We start from the raw sequence: 26034 nt of genomic DNA, 5'->3' as shown, positions 1-26034 counted from the left end.
CATTCAAGCACACTCAGCTTCTGTTTGAGGACCTCTAGTAGAAGGAGGTCTTTTAAGCACACTCAGCTTCTGTTTGAAGACTTCTAGTAGAAGGAGGTCCTTCAAAATGTCCAGCTTCTGTTTGAGGACCTCCAGTAGAAGGAGGTCCTTCAAGCACACTCAGCTTCTGTTTGAAGACCTCTAGTAGGAGGTCCTTCAAGAACGTTGAACTTCTGTTTGAGAACCTCCAGTAGAAGGAGGTCTTTCAAGCACATCCAGCTTCTATTTGAAGACCTCCAACAGGTCCTCAAGCAGAAGCTGGATATGCTTGAATGGCCATCCTTCTCTGAAGGTCTTCAAACAGATGCTAGTGTCTGGAGCACCAGAAAACAAGCTGGCTCCATTTTCTCCATGGCATCTTTTCAGAGGCTTCAAGATGTCTATCACATCATTTGCAATTCTTCTTGGAGGTCCACAAACAGAATTTGGATGGCCATTCAAGCACACTCAGCTTCTGTTTGAAGACCTCCAATAGAAAGAGGTCCTTCAAGTTCATCCAGCTTCGGTTTGAAGGCCTTTAACAGAAGGCCTTCAAACAGGATGGCCACCCTTCTTTGAAGGTCTTCAAACAGAAGCTAGGGCCTCCAATAGAAGGAGTTCCTTCAAGCACATCCAGCTTCTGTTTGAGGACCTCCAATAGAAGGAGGTCCTTCAAGCACATCCTGTTTAAGAACCTTCAATAGAAGGAGGTCCGTCAATCAAATCCAGCTTTTGTTTGAGGACCTCCAGTAAAAGGAGGTCCTTCATGCACATCCTGTTTGAGGACCTTCAATAGAAGGAGGTCCGTCAAGCACATCCAACTTCTGTTTGAGGACATCCATTAGAAAGAGGTCCTTCAAGCCCATCCAGCTTTTGTCCAAGGATCTCCAATAGAAGGGGGTGTTTCAAGCCCATTCGGCTTCTGTCCAAGGACCTCCAATAGAAGGAGATCCTTCAAGCACACCCAGCTTCTGTTTGATGACCTTCAATAGAGGGAGATCCGTCAAGCACCTCCAACTTTTGTTTGAGGACCTCTAATAAAAGGAGGTCCTTCAAGCCCATCCAGCTTCTGTCTGAGGACCTCCAATAGAAAGAGGTCCTTCAAGCACATCCAGCTTCTGTTTGAGGACCTCTAGTAAAAGGAGGTCCTTCAAGGCCATCCAGCTTCTGTTTGAGGACCTCCAATAGAAAGAGGTCCATCAAGCACATCCAGCTTCTGTTTGAAGACTTTCAATAGAAGGAGATCCATCAAGCACACCCTACTTCTGTTTGAGGACCTCTAATAGAAGGAGGTCCTTCAAGACATCCAGCTTCTGTTTGAAGACCTCCAACAGAAGGTCCTCAAGCAGAAGCCAGATATGCTTGAATGGCCATCCTTCTTTGAAGGTCTTCAAACAGAAGCTGGGTGGACAGTGAAGTACATATGAGAACTTCTAGGATGATTGACTTCATTTGATAGGAGAGAGACAAAAACCTGAATCTTTCCAAGCTTTGGTTTCACATCATTTTCTCTCCCTTTAACCATCTCTCAGCCAACCCATGGGATGATAATTTATTGTTTTCAGTTGTATTTATAAATTGAAAGGTTCTACCTTACCTCTGATGGAGTTGACGGCCATTTCGCGTATCCTGCTGTAAGTTTGTACGACGACTCCCTGTTGAGAAGACAAACCAGGAATTAATGATGCCCTCTATTACTATATATCCATTCCATTCCAATGTACACTGGGAATATAGGTTTTGTGTGAAGGACTGAAACATCTAACTGGGTGTGTATTGTGTGTGTGTTTGTTTTATCGTTACAGGGTGGGGTCAGCTTGTTCCATCTTCCTTCTCTTGAATGATATATGGTCTGGCACTTGTGTTTGGGTATGTTATTAATTGATAGGGAGGATTCGTATCAAATAAATCACCTCAAATAAATCATCTTAGGGTCACAGTCAATGACAATATTGACCTCTGAGCTTAGTGAAGGACAACCACAACATGCTTTGGCTACTCACTTGCATGGTTTGGGGCATTTGTTGAAGCAACTGAGATTGTGGTTCAACAGTTGTTTGTAAAGTGGATAGAAGCAATGACCTAGGAGGAAAGAAAGGAGAAGGTCAATAGGAAGAACGGGGAAAGGATGGTTGAAAGCCCTGAACTAATGTCTTGAGCACCTCCAATAGAATGAGGTCCTTCAGGCACATCCAGCTTCTCTTCAAGGACCTCCAATAGAAGGAGGTGCTTCAAGCACATCCAGCTTCTGTTTGAGGACCTCCAACAGAAGGAGATCCTTCAAGAGCATCCAGCTTCTGTTCGAGGACTTCCAATAGAAGGAGGTCCTTCAAGCACATCCAGCTTCTTTTCAAGGACCTCAAATAGAAGGATATCCTTCAAGCACACCCAGCTTCTCATTAAGGACCTCCAATAGAAGGAGGTCCTTCAAGCACATCCAACTTCTGTTCGAGGACCTCCAACAGAAGCAGGTCCTTCATGAACATCCAGCTTCTGTTTGAGGACCTCCAACAGAAGGAGGTCCTTCAAGCATATCCAGACTGTGTTTGAGGACCTCCAATAGAAGGAGGTCCTTCAAGCACACCCAACTTCTCTTTGAGGACCTCCAATAGAAGGAGGTCCTTTAGGCACATCCAGCTTCTGTTTGAGGACCTCCAATAGAAGGAGGTCCTTCAAGCACATCCAGCTTCTATTTGAGGACCTCCAATAGAAGGAGGTCCTTCAAGCACTTCCTACTTCTGTTCAAGGACCTGCATCAGAAGGAGGTCCTTCAAACACATCCGGTTTCTGTTCGAGGACCTCCAATAGACCACTTTAGATCTAGTTTCTTCTAGCAAGCTTACCCCAACCAGGATGCTTGTTATAATTGCAGTATTCGGCCCCAGAGGGCAGTGGGTAGTAGTAATATCCACAGCCACACTTTTCAATCATTTCGTGCTGAAAGCAGGAATGCAAACAGGCCTGTGGGAAGGAAATACAGAAAAGTGTCACTCATTAGAGACGCCCAACCCTGCCCTTCACTCTTTCTAACATTATCAGATGGAAGGAGAGAGAGTTTGCTGTGCTAAAGGGACTCTCTCTCCTTCCATCTGATAATGGATAGAAGGAGAGATTCTCACACTGAGGCCTTACTCCCACTGAGGCCTTCTCACACTGAGGGCTCTCTCAGACTGACTTCTCTCTTGCTCTGTAAGGAGAGATACGTTGCTCGGTTTTAGTTTGCCTCAGTGTGAGAGAGGCGTCAGTCTGAGAGAGCTCTCAGTGTGAGAAGGCCTCAGTGGGAGTAAGGCCTCAGTGTGAGAATCTTTGATGAGAGAAGGCCCAAGTTGAAGGCCAGTGTGAAGGCTGCTGTGTGTAAAGCTACTGTGTGACGCTCCTGTGTAACCAGTGTGAGAAGAGGCTCTGTGAGAGCTAGCTTTATAATATCTCTGTTTCACTTTTCTTCTCCCGCTTCCCCACTTTTCCTTCACTGACTTCGATCACCACAAATCCAAATTCAGTGGACTTAGTGGGGTGAGAGGAGGGAGGAGAGAGAAGTCCTACCTGCATTGTATAGGTGCTATTGTAGTATTTTGATGTTCACAACTTCTCTGTTTTCGGTACATTTGCCGTAAAGCCCACCCAAGTGATTCACCTCGTCCTGTGAAGTGTTAGTAGGCTTCAGTACGAGTAGGCCTCACTGTTAGTTTGCTTCAGTGTTAGTTTGCCTCAGTGTGAGAGAGGCGTCAGTGTGAGAGAGCCCTCAGTGTGAGAAGGCCTCAGTGGGAGTAAGACCTCAGCATGAGACTCGTCAGTGAGAGAAGCCCTAGGTTGAAGGCCATTGTTTGTGAAGCTCCAGTGTGAAGGCTGCTGTGTGTAAAGCTACTGTGTGAAGCTCCTGTGTAACCAGTGTGAGAAGAGGCTCTGTGAGAGCTGCCTTTATAATATCTCTGTTTCACTTTTCTTCTCCCGCTTCCCCACTTTTCCTTCACTGACTTCGATCACCACAAATCCAAATTCAGTGGACTTAGTGGGGTGAGAGGAGAGAGAAGTCCTACCTGCATTGTATAGGTGCTGTTGTAGATTATGTTGACGTTCACGTCCTCTCCGCTTTCAGTACATTCGCCGTAAAGCCCACCCAAGCGATTCACCTCGTCCTACGAAGTCGGGGAGAGAAAAAGAGCATCTTAAATAATTCCTAACGAATCAAATCACTCTGAAATTGTGATCCCTGCTGCATCCTTTCTCGCCGATATTATTCCGGTCCCCAAAAGTTACGTTTACATCCGCATTTACATTTGTGCGTACCTGCTTGATGCCTATGATGCTTTCGATCCCGGGCCGGATATCAAACCCTTCGTGCTCCAGGAATGGTGTCTGGTTGTGGTTGTGGATCATCACTTTGACGCCCGTGCCAGTGGACAGAAAAGGGATGTGGTCCTTCTGTTGGACTTTGAGGATAAGGGACAGACCTGGCGTTGAAAAGCAGGGGTCAGAACGGAGGGAAAAGGGACACATTTTCAAATCAGCATTAAGAGGAAACAGCAGGACAATACAGCTAAACCCCTAAACCAATGTTTCTCAACCTTCCTAATGCCTCAACCCCTTAATACAGTTCCTCATGTTGTGGTGACCCCTACAAATGATCATCCACTGCAAGAAGGGACAGAGAGTTTCATCTATGCTGACGATCATGCCATCACCACTCAAGCAGGGAACTTTGAAATAGTTGAACAGAAGATTTCCGAAGCTCTAGGTCAGTTTTTCAACCTTCCTAATGCCACGACCCCTCAATACAGTTCCTCGTGTTCTGGTGACCCCTACAAATTCCAGAAGCGACAAAGAGTTTTATCTATGCTGATGATCATGCCATCACCACTCAAGCAGGGAGCTTTGAAATAGTTGAACAGAAGCTTTCCGAAGCTCTAGGTCAGTGTTTCTCAACCTTCCTAATGCCATGACCCCTTAATACAGTTCCTCGTGTTGTGGTGACCCCTACAAATGCCAGAAGCGACAAAGAGTTTTATCTATGCTGACGATCATGCCATCACTGCTCAAGCAGGGAGCTTTGAAATGGTTGAACAGAAGCTCTCAGAAGCTCTAGGTCAGTGTTTCTCTGCCAAAGGGCTTCCTAAGACCATCAGAAATATGTGTTTTTTTCTGATGGTCTTTGGTGACTGCTCTGAAACCCCACTCACAACTCTCCCAGGGGTTGCGACCCCCAGGTTGAGAAACACTGGTCTATAGTATATGTATGTATTCTTTTTCTTCATTCATTCTCCTGGGCTTACCATAGACAATTCCAGGCTTGTAAGCTTTCCAGAAGACGTCTGTCCCATTGTAGTTAAAAGTGTAGCAGCTTCCATAGATAGGATGGTGGAAGTGATCAGTAACACTAAAAAATAAATAAATAGAAAAATAGAAAATCAGAAATGAAGGAAGGAAAAGACAGAAGAAGTTATAACCCCAAATCCTTCTCACTATCCTGATAGTCATGTTCTATTTCTCAATATCTCAATATCTTCTGGTTTGATTTGACTTGCAACTATAGTCCTATTTGACTTCCAGTTTGCTATTTCAAGTTCATCTTATTCAGTATCTTTGGGAAACAACAGATTTGCACAATGGAAGTAGTAATTCATCTCCCTTCCTCCCAGCATTGGAGTCTTTCTCTTCCTTGTGTCTCATCACATCCTTATCTCTAGGATCCTTGGGACTATCATCCCAAGAGATCCAGCCAATTCCCGGGGATTTCCAGCTGTTGCTGTCCCAAGTCATCAAGGAAGTGTCACAATTTCTTTTAAAAATCCCCAAGTTAATTAAAGTCTATGAGAGAGCACCCATCGTCAAATTGTCAAGCCAACATTGAGGTCTGTAATGAGTTATCTTAGAACTGCGACTCAAGTCGAAACTCAAAATTAATAGAAGATCAATCCTCACACTGTTTTGAATCCTTTGAAACAAAGTTTGTATACACTGAACTATCCAAAAAGCAAAGGTGTCGGAATTCTAGATAGATCTCAGAGTCTCAGAATGCCTATTATTATTATTATTATTATTATTATTATTATTGACACAAAAGCACAGTATGTCACAGCAAATGAGATCTCTATGCTGGATTTCCTATCACAAAATCACAAGTCGAACACTTCCCAAGCTTCTAGGACTGTGTGATGTATTATTATTATTATTATTATTATTATTATTATTATTATTATTACTACAGCGGGAACCCTGACTGGTTTGTGTGAAAAACACGTCATCGCTTACTCATAACATTCTATTATTAGTATTACTAATATAGTCAAATCTCGCTTATCCGACATAATCGGGTCCGCAGAATGTCGGATGAACGAAAATGTCGGATAATACAGAGTCTCCGTCTGACGTTGTGCTAGACACCTAGAATACTAACAACAGGAACTCAAAGGGTTAAGGCAAAGCAACAACTTGGGACTCTAAAATCAGTACAGTAAACAAAGAGCAACACTCAAAAAGCTGTGGAATTCCAGACAGGAATCAATCAGGGCCAGCTAACACCTCCCAACAAAGGATTCCCCTAGGCAGGGAGCAGCCACGCTTTGAAGCTGAAAGGCCATTCAGTGCAAATCAGAGTGGTCAATGGCAACATTCACACTTGCCTCAGGCAGACTAGAGTTCTTCTTCCACCCTGGAAACAATCAGGGCCAGCTAACACCTCCCAACGAAGGATCCCCCTAGGCAGGGAGCAGCCACGCTTTGAAGCTGAAAGGCCATTCAGTGTGAATCAGAGTGGTCAGTGGCAATGTTCACACTTGTCTCAGGCAGACAAGAGTTCTTTCTTCTACCCTGGAAAAAATCAGGGCCAGCTAACACCTCCCAACAAAGGATTCCCCTAGGCAGAGAGCAGCCACGCTTTTAAGCTGAAAGGCCATTCAGTGCGAATCAGAGTGGTCCATGGCAACATTCACACTTGCCTCAGGCAGACAAGAGTTCTTCTTCCACCCTGGAAACAATCAGGGCCAGCTAACACCTCCCAACAAAGGATCCCCCTAGGCAGGGAGCAGCCACGCTTTGAAGCTGAAAGGCCATTCAGTGCTCATCAAGGTGGCCAATGGCAACATTCACACTTGCCTCAGGCAGACAAGAGTTCTTTCTTCCACCTTGGAAACAATCAGGGCCAGCTAACACCTCTCAACAAAGGATTCCCCTAGGTAGGGAGCAGCCACGCTTTGAAGCTGAAAGGCCATTCAGTGCTCATCAAGTTGGCCAATGGCAACATTCACACTTGCCTCAGGCAGACAAGAGTTCTTTCTTCCACCCTGGAAACAATCAGGGCCAGCTAACACCTCCCAACAAAGGATCCCCCTAGGCTGGGAGCAGCCACGCAAGGCAAAGTTCATCAAGGTGGCCAATGGCAACATTCACACTTGCTTCAAGCAGACAAGACTTCTTTCTCCCACCCTGGATATCATTCCACAGATATATATACCTCACTGTCTGGGGAATTACAGACAGAAAACAATTACGGCCAGTGAACACCTCCCAACAAAGGATTCCCCTAGGCAGGGAGCAGTCATGCTTTGAAGCTGAAAGGTCATTCAATACTATCAAGGCAGGCAATTGCAACATTCACACTTGCCTCAAGCAGGCAAGAGTTCTTTCTCCCACTCTGGACATTATTCCACCAGTATATAAACCCCACTTGCCTAGTTTCCAACGGACCTCACAACCTCTGAGGATGCCTACCATAGATGTGGGCAAAATGTCAGGAGAGAATGCTTCTGGGACATGGTCATACAGCCTGGAAAACTCACAGCAACTCTATTATTATTATTGTTATTATTATACCGCTTTTTGTCTCTTAACACAGACTGAAAGTGGCTTGAATTTCAACACCTATGCGCTGCATTCTAAGGTTGGCTCTTATCTTATTTTTGGAAACCAAGATGGACAGAAATAAAACAAACCCATTAAATTCTAAGTACCATAAACCAGGGACAAATGTGTTTTCAGATTACATAACATAACCTGGCAACGAGCGCCAGTTAGATTCGGTGCCATCTAGATTCGGAACGAGAACAATTCGCCGAACCCCGCCTATGGAGATTGCTGAGAACTTCAAAAGAGTTGGATTTGTCCTGATAAGGCTCAAAGTAAATGTTTACTCGGTGTTTCTTTTTTAAAATTGGGCAAACATTTGGATGGACCTTTGCGGTCAGATCCGTTGCTCCTTCTTTTAACAGGGGACCTGGGCAGAGTTTGGCGGTGCCCATTGTGGCTAGACCACGAGAACAACTGGTACAGTCACAACATGTACTGTGTGGACAAGATAAGGCTGGTTGGTAGGATGGCAGAGAGCGATTGAGATTAAAAGTCACCCAATGCAATACAGTAGAGTCTTGCGTATCCAACATAAACGGATGGGCAGAACGTTGGATAAACGAAAATGTCGGATAATATGGAGTCTCCTACTGTTACCCCTCCAACGCGCTGCTAGTCACCTAGAATACTAACAATATGGACTCAAAGAGTTAAAGCAAGGCAATGCCCCAGGGCGAGAGAGGCCCGGACGGAAGTCCCCGGATGTGGAAGAGGAGCGTGGAAATCACAGAGGGAAGGAGGGAGGCGTTGGAGTTAAGCCTGTGATTGTGATTGACCTTGAAGGAGCTGGGGGTGGTGACGACCAACAGGGAGCTCTGGCGTGGGCTGGTCCATGAAGTCACGAAGTCGGAAACAACTGAACGAATGAACAACAGCAAAATGCAATACAGTAGAGTCTCGCGTATCCGACATAAACGGATGGATAATACGGAGTCTCCTACTGTTACCCGTCCAACGTGGTGCTAGACGACTAGAATACTAACAATACAGACTCAAAGAGTTAAAGCAAGGCAATGCTCCAGGGCTAGAGAGGCCCAGACGGAAGTCCCCGGATGTGGAAGAGGAGTGTGGAAATCACAGAGGGAAGGAGGGAGGCGTTGGAGTTAAGCCTGTGATTGTGATTGACCTTGAAGGAGCTGGGGGTGGTGACGACCAACAGGGAGCTCTGGCGTGGGCTGGTCCATGAAGTCACGAAGTCGGAAACAACTGAACGAATGAACAACAGCAAAATGCAATACAGTAGAGTCTCGCGTATCCAACATAAACGGATGGATAATATGGAGTCTCCTACTGTTACCCGTCCGACGTGGTGCTAGACACCTAGAATACTAACAATACGGACTCAAAGAGTTAAAGCAAGACAATGCCCTGGGGCTAGAGAGGCCCGGACGGAAGTCCCCGAATGTGGAAGAGGAGCGTGGAAATCACAGAGGGAAGGAGGGAGGCGTTGGAGTTAAGCCTGTGATTGTGATTGACCTTGAAGGAGCTGGGGATGGTGACCACCAACAGGGAGCTCTGGCGTGGGCTGGTCCATGAAGTCATGAAGTTGGAAACAACTGAACGAATGAACAACAGCAAAATGCAATGCAGTAGAGTCTCACGTATCCAACATAAATGGACGGATAATATGGAGTCTCCTACTGTTACCCCTCCAACGCAGTGCTAGACACCTAGAATACTAACAATACGGATTCAAAGAGTTAAAGCAAGGCAATGCTTCAGGGCTAGAGAGGCCCAGACGGAAGTCCCCAGATGTGGAAGAGGAGCGTGGAAATCACAGAGGGAAGGAGAGAGGTGTTGGAGTTAAGCCTGTGATTGTGATTCAAGATGATCAAGGTGCTTTACATGTGGGGAATGATGTCACGAAGGGTCAAGATGGCAATGGTCTGATCAATGATATCAATGCAGAGAATGACATAGGGACACCGGTTCAAAGTGTAGTTTCCCATGAGAATGTTCCTACAGGGTATAGGGATGATAGTTTACTCCCTGACCCAGAGGGTTCCCAGAATTTGGGGGTTGAAAAAAATTTGGCACCTGGAGAAACTAATGAGCAGATAGATAATGAGCAAATAGACAAACGACTTGAAATTAGCCCAAACAGACCGCTCAGCCAAGGCCTTCGCCGTTCTGCAAGGCTTTGAGAGATAAGGGCGAGGGGCACTCAAGGAAAGCGAAACCAGTTTCTGGGTGCTGGGAAGAGCCTAACGTAGGGATATCAGATATTTACATTACGATTCATAACAGTAGCAAAATCACAGTTGTGAAGTAGCAACGAAAATAAGGTTATGGTTGGGGGGTCAGCACAACATGAGGAACTGGATTAAAGGATCGCGGCATTCGGAAGGTTGAGAAACACTATAATCGAGGATAGTTTCTGGCAGAAGTCTCAGTATGAATAGATGGAAGTTAGGAAACAAAGGAAAACAAGACAGTGGAGATTTCCTAATTCCCAGGTTGTGATTTTGTTGGATTGCTTTCCAAAGGGCAGACTTCGGGTTTCCCAACTTCAGTCTTATGGTTTCCCAACTGTTCTTGCTCACCTTGACCTAAAATCCACACTTAACGTACATACTCATGTATCACTCTATAGACCAGTGGTACACAACCTTCCTAATACTCCTGTTATGAATCGTAATGTAAATACCTGATATGCAGGATGTATTTTCATTCACTGGACCAAACTTGGCACAAATACCCAATATGCCCAAATAGATGTTGATGTTTCATTTGGGAGTTGTAGTTGCTGGGATTTAGAGTTAGCCTGCAATCAAAGAGCATTCTGAACTCCACCAATGATGGGATTGAACCCAACTTGGCACACAGAACTCCCACGACCAACAGAAAATACTGGGAGAGTTTGGTGGGTATTGAGTTTTGGAGTTGTAGTTCACTTACATCCAGAGAGCACTATGGACTCAAACAATGATAGATCTGGACCAAACTTGGCATGAATACTCAATATGCCCAAATATGGACAGTGGTGGAGTTTGGGGAAAATAGACCTTGACATTTGGGAGTTGTAGTTGCTGGGATTTATAGTTCACCTATAATCAAAGAAAATTCTGAACCCTATCAATGATGGAATAGGGCCAAACTTCCCACACAGAACCCCCATTCAATGAAGAGACTCGCTGGTGTGAACCTCCCTCCAGCCTTGTACGCTCTCCCTTGTCACCACTCTGCCATGCGCCGAGCACGCCTGCTCGCCCCTTCCTGCTTGCTCCCTACCTCCAGAGAGCACTGTGGACTCAAACAACGATGGTTCTGGCTAAACTTCCCATGCAGAACCCCCATGCTCGCTGGTGCGAGCCTTCCTCCAGCCTCACACGCTCTTTCTCACCTGCACATGTGCATTCTGAACTCCACTAATGATAGAATTGGACCAAACTTCCCACACAGAACCCCCATTCCTTGGAGGCACCCGCTGGTGTGAACCTCCCTCCAGCCTCACATGCTCTCCCTCGCCCACACATGCGCACCACGCTGCCATCCGTAGAGCACACCTGCTCTCCCCTCCCTGCTTGCTCCCTATATCCAGAGAGCACTGTGGACTCAAACAATGATGGATCTGGTCAAACTTTCCATTGAGAACCCCCATGCTCACTGGTGCGAGCCTCCCTCCAGCCTCACACGCTCTCCCTCGCCCGCACATGTGCATTCTGAACTCCACCAATGATAGAATTGGACAAAACTTCCCACACAGAACCCCCATGCCTTGAAGGCACCCGCTGGCATGAACCTCCCTCCAGCCTCACTTGCTCTCCCTCACCCGCACATGCACTTGACGCATGCCTGCTCCCCCCTCCCCACTTGGAGTCTCAGGAACAGCCCTCCCCTTGGCTGAGAGGCCAGCCAATCACAGTAGAGGGGGGCTTTTGGTGGGAGTGTTTCCAAAAAGGAAGAGCAGGACAGGCCGAGAGATCGTCAGCCTTCTCTGCCAAAGGGATTCCTAAGACCATCAGAAATATGGGGAGGGCTGTTCCTGAGACTCCAAGTGGGGAGGGGAGAGCAGGCATGCGTCGAGTGCATGTGTGGGTGAGGGAGAGCATGTGAGGCTGGAGTGAGGTTCACGCCAGAGGGTACCTTCAAGGCATGGGGGTTCTGTGACCCCTCGTGACCCCCCAGGGGTCCCGACCCCCATGTTGAGAAACACTGCTCTATAGACCAAAATGAACTCCAAAAGACTGGGTCAACGTATGGGTCAACGTATGTACTCTACATGCATATAGATGACATTTCCACCTGTCATGAGCAGAGGCAGTTTCTTCATCTCCGCAACAGGGCGTTGGCCTTCTTTCCTCCTCTTTTGGGATAATTTGAGGCCATTCCTGGGATTGCTCCAGACCTTGCCAAGGTAAAGAGCAGGTTGAAGCCATTCCCAGTACCACCCAGTCCGTGCTGGCTTGCCTTTCCCTTCGACGGCAGCGAGCGGGCGAGGACAATCTGATAAAACCAGTGCAAACCTGCCTGCGCCTAGTTAAATAACTTCTCCCCGGTGACATTTGCCCAGGAGCTTTGTCCCAGAGCTGCTGGCAAAGAGGAGGAGCAGGAATGAATGTGAGAGCCAGTGGATGCTGGGCCCTCTGACCTTGTAAGACTACAATTCCTAGGATTGCATAACACTGAGCCAAGGCAGTTGGAGTAGGGTTCAAACACACTCTTAGTCTTGCCTTCCCAAACTACTTAGGTTGGACTCTGTTGTTGTTATTGTTATTCCCTGCTATATCTATCTCAAAGCAGCTTATAGACCATGCATGGGCAAACGTCAACCCTCCAGAGGTTTTGGACTTCAACTCCCACAATTCCTAACAGCCTGAGTTTGGTGGGCATTGACCTTGAGTTTTGGAGTTGTAGTTGTGGAGTTGTCGTTTTGAGTTGTAGTTCATATTGGCACGAATACTCAATATCTGCAAATGTGAATACTGGTGGAGTCTGGGGGAAATAGACCTTGACATTTGGGAGTTGTGGTTGCTGGGATTTATAGTTCATCTACAGTCAAAGAGTATTTTGAACCTCACCAACGATGGAATTGAATCCAACGTGGCACATAGAACTTCCATGATCAATAGAAAATACTGGAAGGGTTTGGTGGGCATTGACGTTGAGTTTGGGAGTTGTAGTTCACCCACATCCAAAGAGAACTGTGGACTCTAACAATGATAGATCTGGGCCAAACTTGGTACGGATACTCAATATGCCCAAAGGTGAACACTGATGGACTTTGGGGGAAATAGACTTTGACATTTGGGAGGTGTATTTGCTGGGATTGATAGTTCACCTACAATCAAAGAACATTCTGAACTCCACCAATGATGGAATTCATTCAAACTTTCCACATAGAACTCCCATGACTAACAGAAAATATGGGAAGGGTTTGGTGGGCATTGACCTTGTGTTTAGGAGTTATAGTTCACTTCCATCCAGAGAGCACTATGGAGTCAAACAATGATGGATCTGGACCAAACTTGACACGAATACTCAATATGCCCAAATGTGGACACTGGTGGAGTTTGGGGAAAATAGACCTTGACATTTGGGAGGTGTAGTTGCTGGGATATATACGTCACCTACAATCAAAGAGTATTCTGAACCCCACCAACGACAGAATTGGGCCAACACAGAACCCCCATGCCTTGAAGGGACTCACTGGTGCGAGCCTCCCTCCAGCCTCGCACACTCTCCCTCGCCTGTACATGTCCATCACGCTGCTATGCGCCAAGCACGCCTGCTCTCCCCTCCCCGCTTGGAGTATCAGAAACAACCCTCTCCTTTGCTGAGAGGCCAGCCAATCACAGCAGAGGAGGGCTATGCCTTGAAGGGACGCACTGGCATGAGCCCCACTCCAGCCTTGCATGCTCTCCCTCGTCTGACATTCACCGAGCACGCCTGCTCTTCCCTCCCTGCTTGGAGTCTCAGAAACAGCCCTCTCCTTTTCTGAGAGGCCAGCCAATCACAGCAGAGGAGGGCTATGCCTTGAAGGGACACACTGGCATGACCTTCAGCCTTGCATGCTCTCCCTTGCCTGACATTCACTGAGCACGCCTGCTCTCCCCTCCCCTCTTGGAGTATCAAAAACAGCCCTCCCCTTGGCTGAGAGGACAGCCAATCACAGCAGAGGAGGGCTATGCCTTGAAGGGACACACTGGCACGAGCCTCCTTCCAGCCTTGCACGCTCTCCCTTGTCTACACATGCGCAGCACGCTGCCATGTGCCGAGCACGCCTGCTCTCCCCTTCCTGTTTGGAGACTCAGAAACAGCCTTCTCCTTGGCTGAGAGGCCAGCCAACTTTCCACACAGAACCCCCATGACCAACAGAAAATACTGTGAAAATGGTCTGACACCCCCCTCACGACAACCCAAGGGGCCCCGACCCCCAGGTTGAGAAATGCTGATCTATGCATCCTCAGAATGATAGGTTTGTTGTGTCCAATTCTTCAACCATTATAAAAACATTACATAGAGTTGTATGACTTTCCAAGAGACAACAAGCCCTCCGTATCCGCGGATTCAGCATCCACGAGTTAGTCATTTACCTGCCTTTGCAGGGTCTTCCCTCATACTGGCAAGCGTAGACCAAGTCTTCAATGCTGTCCTCGTTATGGGGAACATTAGTAATGTGGGGGACCTCAGACATGATGTTCATGTAGTGGAAACGGTACCACTCCTTGACCGCGTCTACTCCGGAGCTGTAGGTCATCCTGAAGCAGTCTCCGCCCGTTGCGTTACACTAAAGGAAGGAAGAAAACGAGATGAGGAATGGGTCGACAAGGGACTCAACTGGGGACGATGGGAATTTCAGTAATTGAATGTATCTTAGATATAGAAAAGCTGGCCAAGAGAAGTGAATCTGTGAAGATCGGTTCAGCTGTGACCATGTCATTTGCCCAAGATTTTTGAACGAGGAGCATTTTTAATAACTCACTGATTTGTGTTTTAATTATTATTTTTTTGTATTTCGCAATCCCTTCTACTGGTTTCATATATCGGGCTACTATCGTATTCGACTCACTTAACATTTTGTCATCCGTCAAGCAAATACAGTGTTCCCTTGCTACTTCGCGGTTCGCTTTTCGCGGACTCGCTATTTTGCGGGTTTTTGCCTCCCAGTTTATGAATGGTCGCCGTTGCCCAGAGCAGTGTTCTAATCCTGCCTCCTGGCCATAATGGAGTGTGGAAGGGGGTTTCACCCTCCCCCTCGGGAGGGAGGCAGCCAATCAAGAGAGATGGCAAAGCAAAGCAGAGATGGGACAAGAGATGACCAGGGTGGGACAAAGAACTCTTGTCTGTTGGAGCTAGGTGTGAATGTTTCAGAGTTTTTAAATACTGGCTACCAGTATTTTTTTTTTAAAAAAACTCTAAAATTACTACAGCAAAATAACAGAGAGGAAACAATCAGGCACATCTAACCACCCTCAACAAAAGATTGCCCCAGGCACTGCCAGGCCATCAAATGCTAATCAAGGTGGTCAGTTGAAACATTCACACCTAGCTCCAGCAGTCAAGAGTTCTTTGTCCCACCCTGGTCATTCCACAGATATATAAACCCATTTTCCTAGTTACAACAGACCTCACTACCTCTGAGGATGCTTGCCATAGATGCAGTATGTATATAGTAGGGATGCTATATATGTATGTATGTATGTATATAGCATCCCTACTATCCCTACTTTGTGGATTTTCACTTTTCACAGGTGGTCCTGGAACATAACACCTGCCATAAATGAGAAAACACTGTGTGTGTGCGTGCGTGTGTATGTGTGTATATATATGTGTATGTGTGTGTGTATGTATGTATGTATGTACATAGCATCCCTACTATACCTACTTCGTGGATTTTCACTTTTCGTGGGTGGTCCTGGAAACTAACACCTGCGGTAAATGAGGGAACACTGTGTGCGCGCGTGTGTGTATGTGTGTATATACATATATGTATGTGTGTGTGTTTATATATATATACATATACATACACACATATATAGCACCCCTACTATCCCTACTTTGTGGATTTTCACTTTTCGTGGGTGGTCCTGGAACATAACACCTGTGATAAGTGAGGGAACACTACACACACACACACACACACACAGCGTGTATATATAGCATCCCTACTTCACAGATTTTCACTTTTCACAGGCGGTCGTAACACCCCTGATAAGTGAGGGAACACTGTATATATACAGAGAGCATCCCTACTTCGTGGATGTTCACTATTCGTGGGTGGTCCTGGAACATAACACCCGCGGTAACACCCCTGATAAGTGAGGGAACACTGTATATATACAGAGAGAGCATCCCTACTTTGTGGATTTTCACTTTTCGCGGGTGGTCCTGGAACAGACCACCCGCGATAAGTGAGGGAACACTGTATACCTCTTTGGGCAGCCGTACCAATTTAATAAGATCCGACCAAGGCAATTCCATCATGCTCTCGGGAGCGATGAGGGTTTCTGCAAATGTCGACTTTAGTTATGGGGAATGAGACAAAATACGCCATCTTTAATGTGATTTGGGCATTTCTTAATATCTTTCCCAAGCGGTTTTGCCCTGTCTTCGATTGCCATGACCGCAGTTCTTCAAGCCACGACACAAGAGAGCAGTTGAGCTGAGGCTACTGTGGGAGAGGCATGAATTATAGTGGGAGAGGTGCCACAGGATGGATTGAGTCATGTTTAGGACAAGTAAATGCCTCTTTCCCCATATATGGGCGTTTTGTTTTGTTTTTTGAAGTTTCACTGGAGTTGGACCAGTGAAAGCTTTGCCTGGGGACAATCTCTGGATGACATTGCCCATTGTCCTTCACCAGTTCACATTATGGTTCTGGCTTCTGGGAGGTAGGCTCCAAAGACTGTCCATGTTGGTACCACAAGTCCTCAAAATTGGGGCAGTGGGCATATTGTCTGGAGATGACCTGGACCACAGAACCCCCACTTTACATCCTGGTGTGGTTTAGGGGAGGATGGACAATGGATGATGGGATTTACAGTACTTTCAATCGCTTTGGCTCCCACAAACCACTGCGACCCCCACCAATGGCGGATTGTGATCAAGCTTGGCACACAGAGCCCCTGTCACCCACTTTACATTCTGGTGCAATTAGGGGGAGGATGGACCACGGATGATGGGATTTGCAGTACCTTCACTCATTTCCTGAGACCACTGCGACCCTCACCAATGATAGATCACGACCAAACTTGGCAAACAGAGACCTCAAGATCCACTTCACATCCTGGTGTGGTTTGGAGGAGGATGGACCATGGATGATGGGATTTGCAGTACCTTCACTCACTTCCTGAGACCACTGCGACCCTCACCAATGACGGATCACAACCAAACTTGGCAAACAGAGACCCCAAGATCCACTTCACATCCTGGTGTGGTTTGGGGGAGGATGGACCATGGATGATGGGATTTGCAGTACCTTCACTCACTTCCTGAGACCACTGCAACCCCCACCAATGACGAATCATGACTAAACTTGGCACACAGCACCCCCCCCCCCCCCATGAACTACCTCATGCCCTGGTTAAGTTTGGCGGAGGATGGACCACAGATGATTCACTTCCCACAGAACACTGTGGGCCCCACAAATCACAGACCTGGACCAAACTTGCCACACAGATCCCTCCCCCATGACCCACTCTACATCCTGGTGTGGTTTGGAGGAGGATGAACCATGGACAATGGGATTTGCAGTATCTTCACTCACTACTTGACTGCACTGCGACCCATACCAATGACTGACCAAGATCAAACTTGGGACACAGAACCCCCATGACCCACTCTACATCCTGGTGCAGTTTGTGGGATGATGGACCATGGATAATGGGACTTACAGTACCTTTACTCACTTTCAGACACCACTGTGACCCAAACCAATGACTGATCAAGACCAAGCTTGGCATACAGAGCTCCCACGATCCTGATGCGGTTTATAGGACCATGGACCATTGACAATGGGACTTGCGTATGGGAGTTATAGTTCACCTGCACCTACTGAACAAGCTGACATTGGATCTAGACTAAATTTGGAGCACAGACAGGCAATGCCTTTCTCAAATAACCCGGGCACCACCAGGTCCCTAAGCTAGTATTTAAAAAAGACTGATTCCTATTCAACTCACCAGCCGGAAGCTCAAATTGTCATCTGTCGGCAACAGAGTGATGCTATAATCCAGTTGAAATCCAGAGCTGTTGCCGGTACTGGGATCTTCATGCAACTTGCCCTCTATGTCAACATCGGCATCATCTTCCAGGAATTTATCCGAAAGATTGAAGCCATACACACGTTGAAGGCTGATCCGTGCCAGTTTATCCAACTCGTCCAGGTTTTTCCGGACGGTGCTGACCCTGCGAAGATGGAAGGGGTGGGAGACATATTTGAGCATCTGGGAAACACACAAAGGTACCAGTGAGGGTCAAGCTAACCAACTGGGATGCAGAATACCAGCAACTTCCTTGGGAATCGGAAATCAGGAATAAGTATACATGTACATAATGATATATTTTGAGACGAGACTCCAGACTAAACACATAATTAACCAATGTTTCATCAATACCTTGCAGACATAGCCTGAAGGTCATCGAAATAGTTTTGTGCATGAAGCAACGTTCACGTACAACTTGCTCTCCACATTTGTGAACTTTTCTGGATTTGTTTGTTCACAGATTTGGTTAAAATATTAAGAACACTTCTGTAGGACTTCCTAGGTCCTCCATAGATGACATTGGCCATAGGTTCAGACAGGAGGACTGAAGAGATTTCCAGAATGAACACTTCTGTAGGACTTCCTAGGTACTCCATAGATGACATTAACCATAGGAGGACCAGACAGGAGGACCGAAGAGATTTCTAGAATGAACATTTCTGTTGCACTTCCTAGGTCCTCCATAGATGATATTGGACATAAGTTCAGACAGGAGGACCAAAAAGATTTCTAAAATGAACACTACTGTAGGATTTCCTAGGACCTCCATATATGACGTTGGCCATAGGTTCAGACAGGAGGACCAAAAAGATATCTAAAATGAACACTTCTGTAGGACTTCCTACATCAGTGGTTCTCAACCTGTGAGTCCCCAGGTGTTTTGGCCTACAACTCCCAGAATCCCAGCCAGTTTACCAGCTGTTAGGATTTCTAGGAGTTGAAGGCCAAAAAAGTCTGGGGACCCACAGGTTGAGAACCACTGTCCTAGGTCCTCCATAGATAATCTTAGCCATTGGCTCAAACAGGAGGACCGAAGGGACTTCTAGAATGAACACTTCTGTAGGACTTCCTAGGTCTTCCATAGATGACGTTGGCGATAGGTTCAGACAGGAGGACCGAAGAGATTTCTAGAATGAACCCTTCTGTAGGACTTCCTGGGTCCTCCATAGATGACGTTGGCCATAGGTTCAGACAGGAGGACCGAAGAGATTTCTAGAATGAACCCTTCTGTAGGACTTCCTGGGTCCTCCATAGATGACGTTGGCCATAGGTTCAGACAGGAGGACCAAAGAGATTTCCAGAATGAACACTTCTGTAGGACTTCCTAGGTCCTCCATAGATGAAGTTGGCCATAGATTCAGATAGGAGGAACCAAGATATTTCTAGAATGAACACTTCTGTAGGACTTCCTAGATTCTCCATAGATGACGTTGGTCATATCAGGCAGGAGGACCTAGAGTTTTCTAGAGAAGTGTTATCTCAAATAAGCAGCTGCAATCATGGCCATTATGTATCTGGAGATGAGTTGGGAGACATTGGAGAAGCACATGGCTATATTCCTATAGCCAGATACAAAAACATTATCTAAATCACCCTGGTGGATCTCAAAAACAAAGTTCTGGACCATCTCATCCTTACCTGTAGGGATTCAAGTTGCATATGGTGACCGCAGGGAACATCTTGGGCTCTGAGTGGACGGAGAGGGACATGACGACGGGATAGCCCCAATACTGGTTGAAGATGAGGGCAAATTGCCAATACAACATGCCAAAGTTGGCGAGGAAGAGGAGGGCCCAGAAGGCTGTCTTCATCTTGTTGCGGCTGGAGCAGACCAGGCGGATGGTGCCATGGATGGTGGTGTTGAGGCAGAAGAACTCAAACAAGTCCTTGAAGGAGCTGTAGAACTCAATGAGGGCCGGATCTTCCTCTTTCAGATCGGTGGCTTTCTCTTGCACTTCTGCGTTTGCCATTCTTTAAACCTAGAACAAGTTTTGGAGTTCTGTGTTAGGATGGACAATGTATTCCTCACCTTCTGCATACTATTTCAGGCATACTCTAGAGCAGTGGTTCTCAACCTTCGTAATACAGTTCCTCATGTTGTGGTGACCCTCAACCATAACATTGTTTTCGTTGCTACTTCCTGTCATTTTGTGACTGTTATGAATTGTCATGTCAATATCTACATTTGAATACTGGTGGGGTTGGGGCAGGACTGAACTACAACTTGGGAGTAGTTGTTGCTGGGATTTATAGTTCACCTACAATCAAAGAGCATTCTGAACTCCACCAATAATGGAATTGAACCAGACTTGGCACTCAGAACTTCCATGACCAACAGAAAATACTGGAAGGGTTTGATGGGCATTGACCATGAGTTTGGGAGTTGTAGTTCACCTACTTCCAGAGAGCACTGTGGACTCAAACAATGATAGATCTGGACCAAACTTGGTACGAATACTCAATATGCCCTATTGTGAACACTGGTGGAGTTCGAGGGAAACAGTCCTTGACATTTGGGAGTTGTCATTGCTGGGATTGATAGTCAACCTGCAATCAAAGAGCATTCTGAACTCCACCAATGATGGAATTGAACCAAACTGGGCACACAGAACTCTCATGACCAACAGTAAACACTGGATGGGTTTGGTGGGCATTGACCTTGAGTTTGGGAGTTATAGTTCACCTACATCCAGAGAAAACTGTGGACAATGATGGATCTGGACCAAATTTTGCACAAATACTCAATATGCCCAAATGTAAACACTGGTGGAGTTTGGGGGAAAACAGACCCTGACATATGGAAGTTGTTTTTGCTGGGATTGATAGTCAACCTACAATCAAAGAGCATTCTGAACTCCACCAATGATGGAATTGAACCAAACTGGGCACACAGAACTCCCATGACCAACAGTAAACACTGGAAGGGTTTGGTGGGCACTGACTTTGAGTTTGGGAGTTGTAGTTCACCTACATTCAGAGAGCACTACGGATTCAAACAATGGTGGATCTGGGCCAAACTTGGCATGAATACTCAATATGCCTAAATGTAAACACTGGTGGAGTTTGGGGAAAACAGACCCTGACATATGGGAGTTGTTTTTGCTGGGATTGATAGTCAACCTACAATCAAAGAGCATTCTGAACTCCACCAATGATGGAATCGAACCAATCTCGGCACACAGAACTCCCATAACCAATGATAGATCTGGACCAAACTTGGCACGAATACTCAATATGCCCAAATGTAAACACTGGTGGAGTTCGGGGCAAATAGACCTTGACATTGGTGAGTTGTCATTGCAGGGATTTGTAGTTCACCTACAATCAAAGAGCACTCTGAACCCCATCAATGATAACATTGTGCCAAACTTCCCACACAGAAAACCCAAGTCTTGAAGGGACTCTTTGGTGTGAGCCTCCCTCCAGCCTCGCCTCCTCTCCCTTGTCACCACTCCGCCATGTGCTAACCACGCCTGCTCTCCCCTCTTCGCTTGGAGTCTCAGAAACAGCCCTCCCCTTGATCAGCAAAAATATATGTTTTCGGATGGTCTTTGGTGACCCCTCTGACCCCCTCAGGTCTTCTGATGTATACAACATCTGAATCGCCAGCATGTTTAGGCAGAAGTAAGATCCAGTTTCTTCACAAGCGGATTCAATGGAACCAGTTCGCTCATAAACCTGTTCCGGATTACGCATTTTAATGACCACTTCCAGCTACCTCATAATCCTACCCAACAAAATTTTTTATGTATGTTTAGCCACATCACAGTTAATCTTAGGCAAAAGATTCAGAGGAAAGGATCTTGTTCACCCGGAGCAAAGAAAACCACAATATGAACACAAGGTGAGTAAGCAGCAAGTGCTCAAGGAAGGATGAAATGCAAAAGGAAGCCCTTTCGTGACATTACATTATTACTACAGGTAGCTGAGCAGAGAGAGCACGGAAGAGGATTGATTGAAATGCCATTTGACAGAATGGCTGACTCTATACTGTTGTCTGTATCTCTGTTGTATGGTCAGTGTATACGCATATTTAATGGCATTGAATGACATTTTATGAGTCTATGGCTCCCAAACCGTTTTTTAAACCAGGGACCACTTGACTAGGGACCACTTGACCAGGGACCACTTTGACCAGGGACCACTTGACCAGGGACCACTTGGACCAGGGACCACTTTGACCAGTGACACCGTGACCAGGGACCACTTTGACCAGGGATCACTTGACCAGGGACCACTTTGACCAGGGACCACTTTGACCAGGGACCACTTTGACCAGGGATCACTTTGACCAGTGACACCGTGACCAGGGACCACTTTGACCAGGGACCACTTGACCAGGGACCACTTTGACCAGGGACCACTTTGACCAGGGACCACTTTGACCAGGGATCACTTTGACCAGGGATCACTTTGACCAGTGACACCGTGACCAGGGACCACTTTGACCAGGGACCACTTTGACAAGGGAACACTTTGACCAGTGACTGCTTGACCAGGGACCACTTTGACCAGGAACCACACTGACTAGGAACCACTTTGACCAGGGACCACTTGACCAGGGATCACTTTGACCAGTGACACCGTGACCAGGGACCACTTTGACCAGGGATCACTTGACCAGGGACCACTTTGACCAGGGACCACTTTGACCAGGGACCACTTTGAACAGGGACCACTTGACCAGGGACCACTTGGACCAGGGACCACTTTGACCAGTGACACCGTGACCAGGGACCACTTTGACCAGGGATCACTTGACCAGGGACCACTTTGACCAGGGACCACTTTGACCAGGGACCACTTTGACCAGGGATCACTTTGACCAGTGACACCGTGACCAGGGACCACTTTGACCAGGGACCACTTGACCAGGGACCACTTTGACCAGGGACCACTTTGACCAGGGACCACTTTGACCAGGGATCACTTTGACCAGTGACACCGTGACCAGGGACCACTTTGACCAGGGACCACTTTGACCAGGGACCACTTTGACAAGGGAACACTTTGACCAGTGACTGCTTGACCAGGGACCACTTTGACCAGGAACCACACTGACTAGGAACCACTTTGACCAGGGACCACTTGACCAGGGATCACTTTGACCTGGTCAATGTGGTCCCTGGTCAAGTAGTCTCTGGTCAAAATGGTTTCTGGTCAGGTGGTCCCTGGTCAAAAAAAGGTTTGGGAACCACTAGCGTAGACCCATAGAATGCCATTCAATGCCATTAAATATGGGTATACACTGACCATGCAATACAGATTGACCAGGGACCATTTTGACCAGGGACTTTGACCACGAACCACTTTGACCTGGTCGATGTGTCCATGGTCAAGTGGTCTCTGGTCAAAGTGGTTTTTGGTCAAGTGATCCCTGGTCAAAAAAAAGGTTGGGAACCACTAGTGTAGACCTATAGAATGCTATTCAATGCCGTTAAGTATGGGTATACACTGACCATGCAATACAGATTGATCAGGGACCAGTTGAGTAGGGACCACTTTGACCAGGGAACACTTTCACCAAGAACTACTTGACTAGGGACCACTTGACCAGGGACCACTTGACCAATGACCACTTTGACCAGAGACCACTTTGATCAGGGATCACTTGACCAGGGACCACTTTGACCAAAGACCACTTTGACCAGAGACCATTTGACTAGGGACCACTTTGACCAGGGACCACTTTGACCAAGGACCACTTTGACCAAGGACCACTTTGACCAAGGACCACTTTGACCAGGGACCACTCTCCAACATTAGTACCAAAAGGGTTACGAATCAGTTTTTGGTCAAGTTTAGATTCAGTTTGGTTATTTGGGGTGCCGATTCAGAAAATTGCATTGGGTAGACCACATCAGCTCTAGTTTGTGATACAGAACATATGCTACCCAGTAGTCACCCACGTATTTAATAAACTCTGGCAATATAAGAGGGTTTCAAGAGACGAGTCACTCTTGTTGCAACGGTGTAGTAACAACGAGGCTGTGGGCCATATTTTAGCCACAGAGCACACGACTGGTGCTCTGTGGATCACAGATTGGGAACCACTGGTTCACATGATTGCAGACTGAAAGCTTAACATTAGGAGTATTTTGGAGTCCTTTCCAAGGCAAAGCCCAGGTAGTTTGCCCCCAAGCAATGAACTACAAAAGGGTGTTTACAATGCAAAGGAGACAGCCCAGGGGTTGGGGAAAACATCTGCAACTGAAAACCAATTCCTAGCACCGCACATTCAATGGGTCAATACAGTTTCAATGGATCAATACAGTTCTGTCTGGCCATGTTCCGGCAGCATTCTCTCCTGACGTTTTGCCCACATCTATTGCAGGCATCCTCAAAGGTTGAGAGGTCCGTTGGAAACTAGGCGAGTGAGGTTTATATATCTGTAGAATGATGTCTAGGGTGGGAGGAAGAAGTGTGATTGTTGACACTGGCCACCTTGATTAGCATTGAATGGCCTTATAGCTCCAAAGCCTGGCTGGTTGCTGCCTGGGGGTGGATCCATTGGCCAGCTAACACCTCCCAACAAAGGATTTCCCCAGGCAGGAAGCAGCCAGGCATTGAGGTTGGTTGAGGCAGCAACCAGCCATGCTTTGGAGCTACAAGGCCATTCAACAGATATAGATGTCCAGGGTGGGATAAAAAAGTCTGAATGTTGACACTGGCCACCTTGATTAGCATTGAATGGCCTTATAGCTCCAAAGCCTGGCTGCTTGCTGCCTGGGGGTGGATCCATTGGCTAGCGAACACCTCCCAACAAAGGATTCCTCCAGGCAGGAAGCAACCAGGCATTGAGGCTGGTTTATATATCTGTTGAATGATGTCCAGGGTGGGAGAAAGAAGTGTGAATGTTGGCCAGCTAACACCTCCCAACAAAGGATTCCCCCAGGCAGCAACCGGCCAGACTTTGAAGCTGCAAGGCCATTCAATGCTAATCTGGGTGGCTAATTGCAACATTCGACATGCCTCAAGCAGACAAGAGTTCTTTCTCCCACCCTGGACAATCCACAAATATATAAACCTCACTGTCTGGGGAAATTCCAGACATGAGACAATCAGGGCTAGCTAACACCTCCCAACAAAGGATTCACCTAGGCAGTAAGCAGCCAGACTTTGAAGTGGAAAGGCTATTCAGTGCTAATTAAGATGGCCAATTGCAACATTCACACCTGTGCCAAGCAGACAAGAGTTCCTTCTCCCACTCTGGACATTATCCAGATATCCCGGAAAACTCACAGCAATAATAATAATAATAGCCAGATAGCACCTCCCAACAAAGGATTCCCCAGGCAGGAAGCAGCCAGGCTTTGAAGCTGCAAGGCCATTCAACACTAATGAAGGTGGCCAATAGCAACATTCACCCTTGCCTCCAACGGACAAGAGTTCTTTCTCCCACCCTAGACATCATTCCACAGATATATAAACCGCAAATTACCTAGTTTCCATTGTATTACAATATTATGATCAATATTATAAGTACATACTATATATTATATTATTAGCCCAGCACAATATTAGTATTATATATTGCTATATCGTGCTATACTCACTGTATGGCAATATGAATAGTAATAAGTTAAAGGTAAAGGTTTCCTCTGACATCAAGTCTAGTCGTGTCCGACTCTGGGGGTGGTGCCCATCTCCATTTCTAAGCCTAAGAGCCGGCATTGTCCGCAGACACCTCCAATGCCATGTGGCCAGCATGATTGCCTGGAGCGCAGCCATCCTCCTGCAGAAACAGTACCTATTGATCCACTCACATTTGCATGCTCTTGAACTGCCAGGTTGGCAGAAGCTGGGCCCAACAACAGGAGCTCACCCTGCTCCCCAAATTCGAACCGCTGACCTTTCGGTCAACAAGCTCAGCAGTTCAACCCGCTGCTCTACCAGGAGGCCCCATTATTTGTAATATTACATGTAATATGAAATATACAATTATTATATTGTATTATTCGTATTG

The 26034-nt window shown here is 46.7% G+C and overlaps 1 protein-coding gene across 1 annotated transcript in view; it reads right to left on the bottom strand.

Annotated features, from left to right (window-relative positions):
• Positions 1–26034, bottom strand: part of SCNN1D (sodium channel epithelial 1 subunit delta) — a 56657-nt gene that overhangs the window by 3899 nt on the left and 26724 nt on the right. The window contains exons 2-10 of the mRNA XM_060759107.2: positions 19707–20047; positions 17985–18210; positions 14397–14590; positions 5289–5392; positions 4306–4469; positions 4056–4154; positions 2862–2979; positions 2022–2100; positions 1616–1673 (exon numbers count right to left, since the gene is read on the bottom strand). Coding sequence (XP_060615090.2) covers positions 1616–1673; positions 2022–2100; positions 2862–2979; positions 4056–4154; positions 4306–4469; positions 5289–5392; positions 14397–14590; positions 17985–18210; positions 19707–20038 — 1374 coding nt within the window. The 5' untranslated portion in view covers positions 20039–20047. The remainder of the gene's footprint in view (positions 1–1615; positions 1674–2021; positions 2101–2861; positions 2980–4055; positions 4155–4305; positions 4470–5288; positions 5393–14396; positions 14591–17984; positions 18211–19706; positions 20048–26034) is intronic.

Source organism: Anolis sagrei, chromosome 13 (assembly GCF_037176765.1).
Source record: "Anolis sagrei isolate rAnoSag1 chromosome 13, rAnoSag1.mat, whole genome shotgun sequence".
Lineage (NCBI taxonomy): Eukaryota > Metazoa > Chordata > Lepidosauria > Squamata > Dactyloidae > Anolis > Anolis sagrei.
The sequence above is the reverse complement of the archived record's forward strand: the minus strand, read 5'-3'. Positions and strand labels throughout refer to the sequence as shown.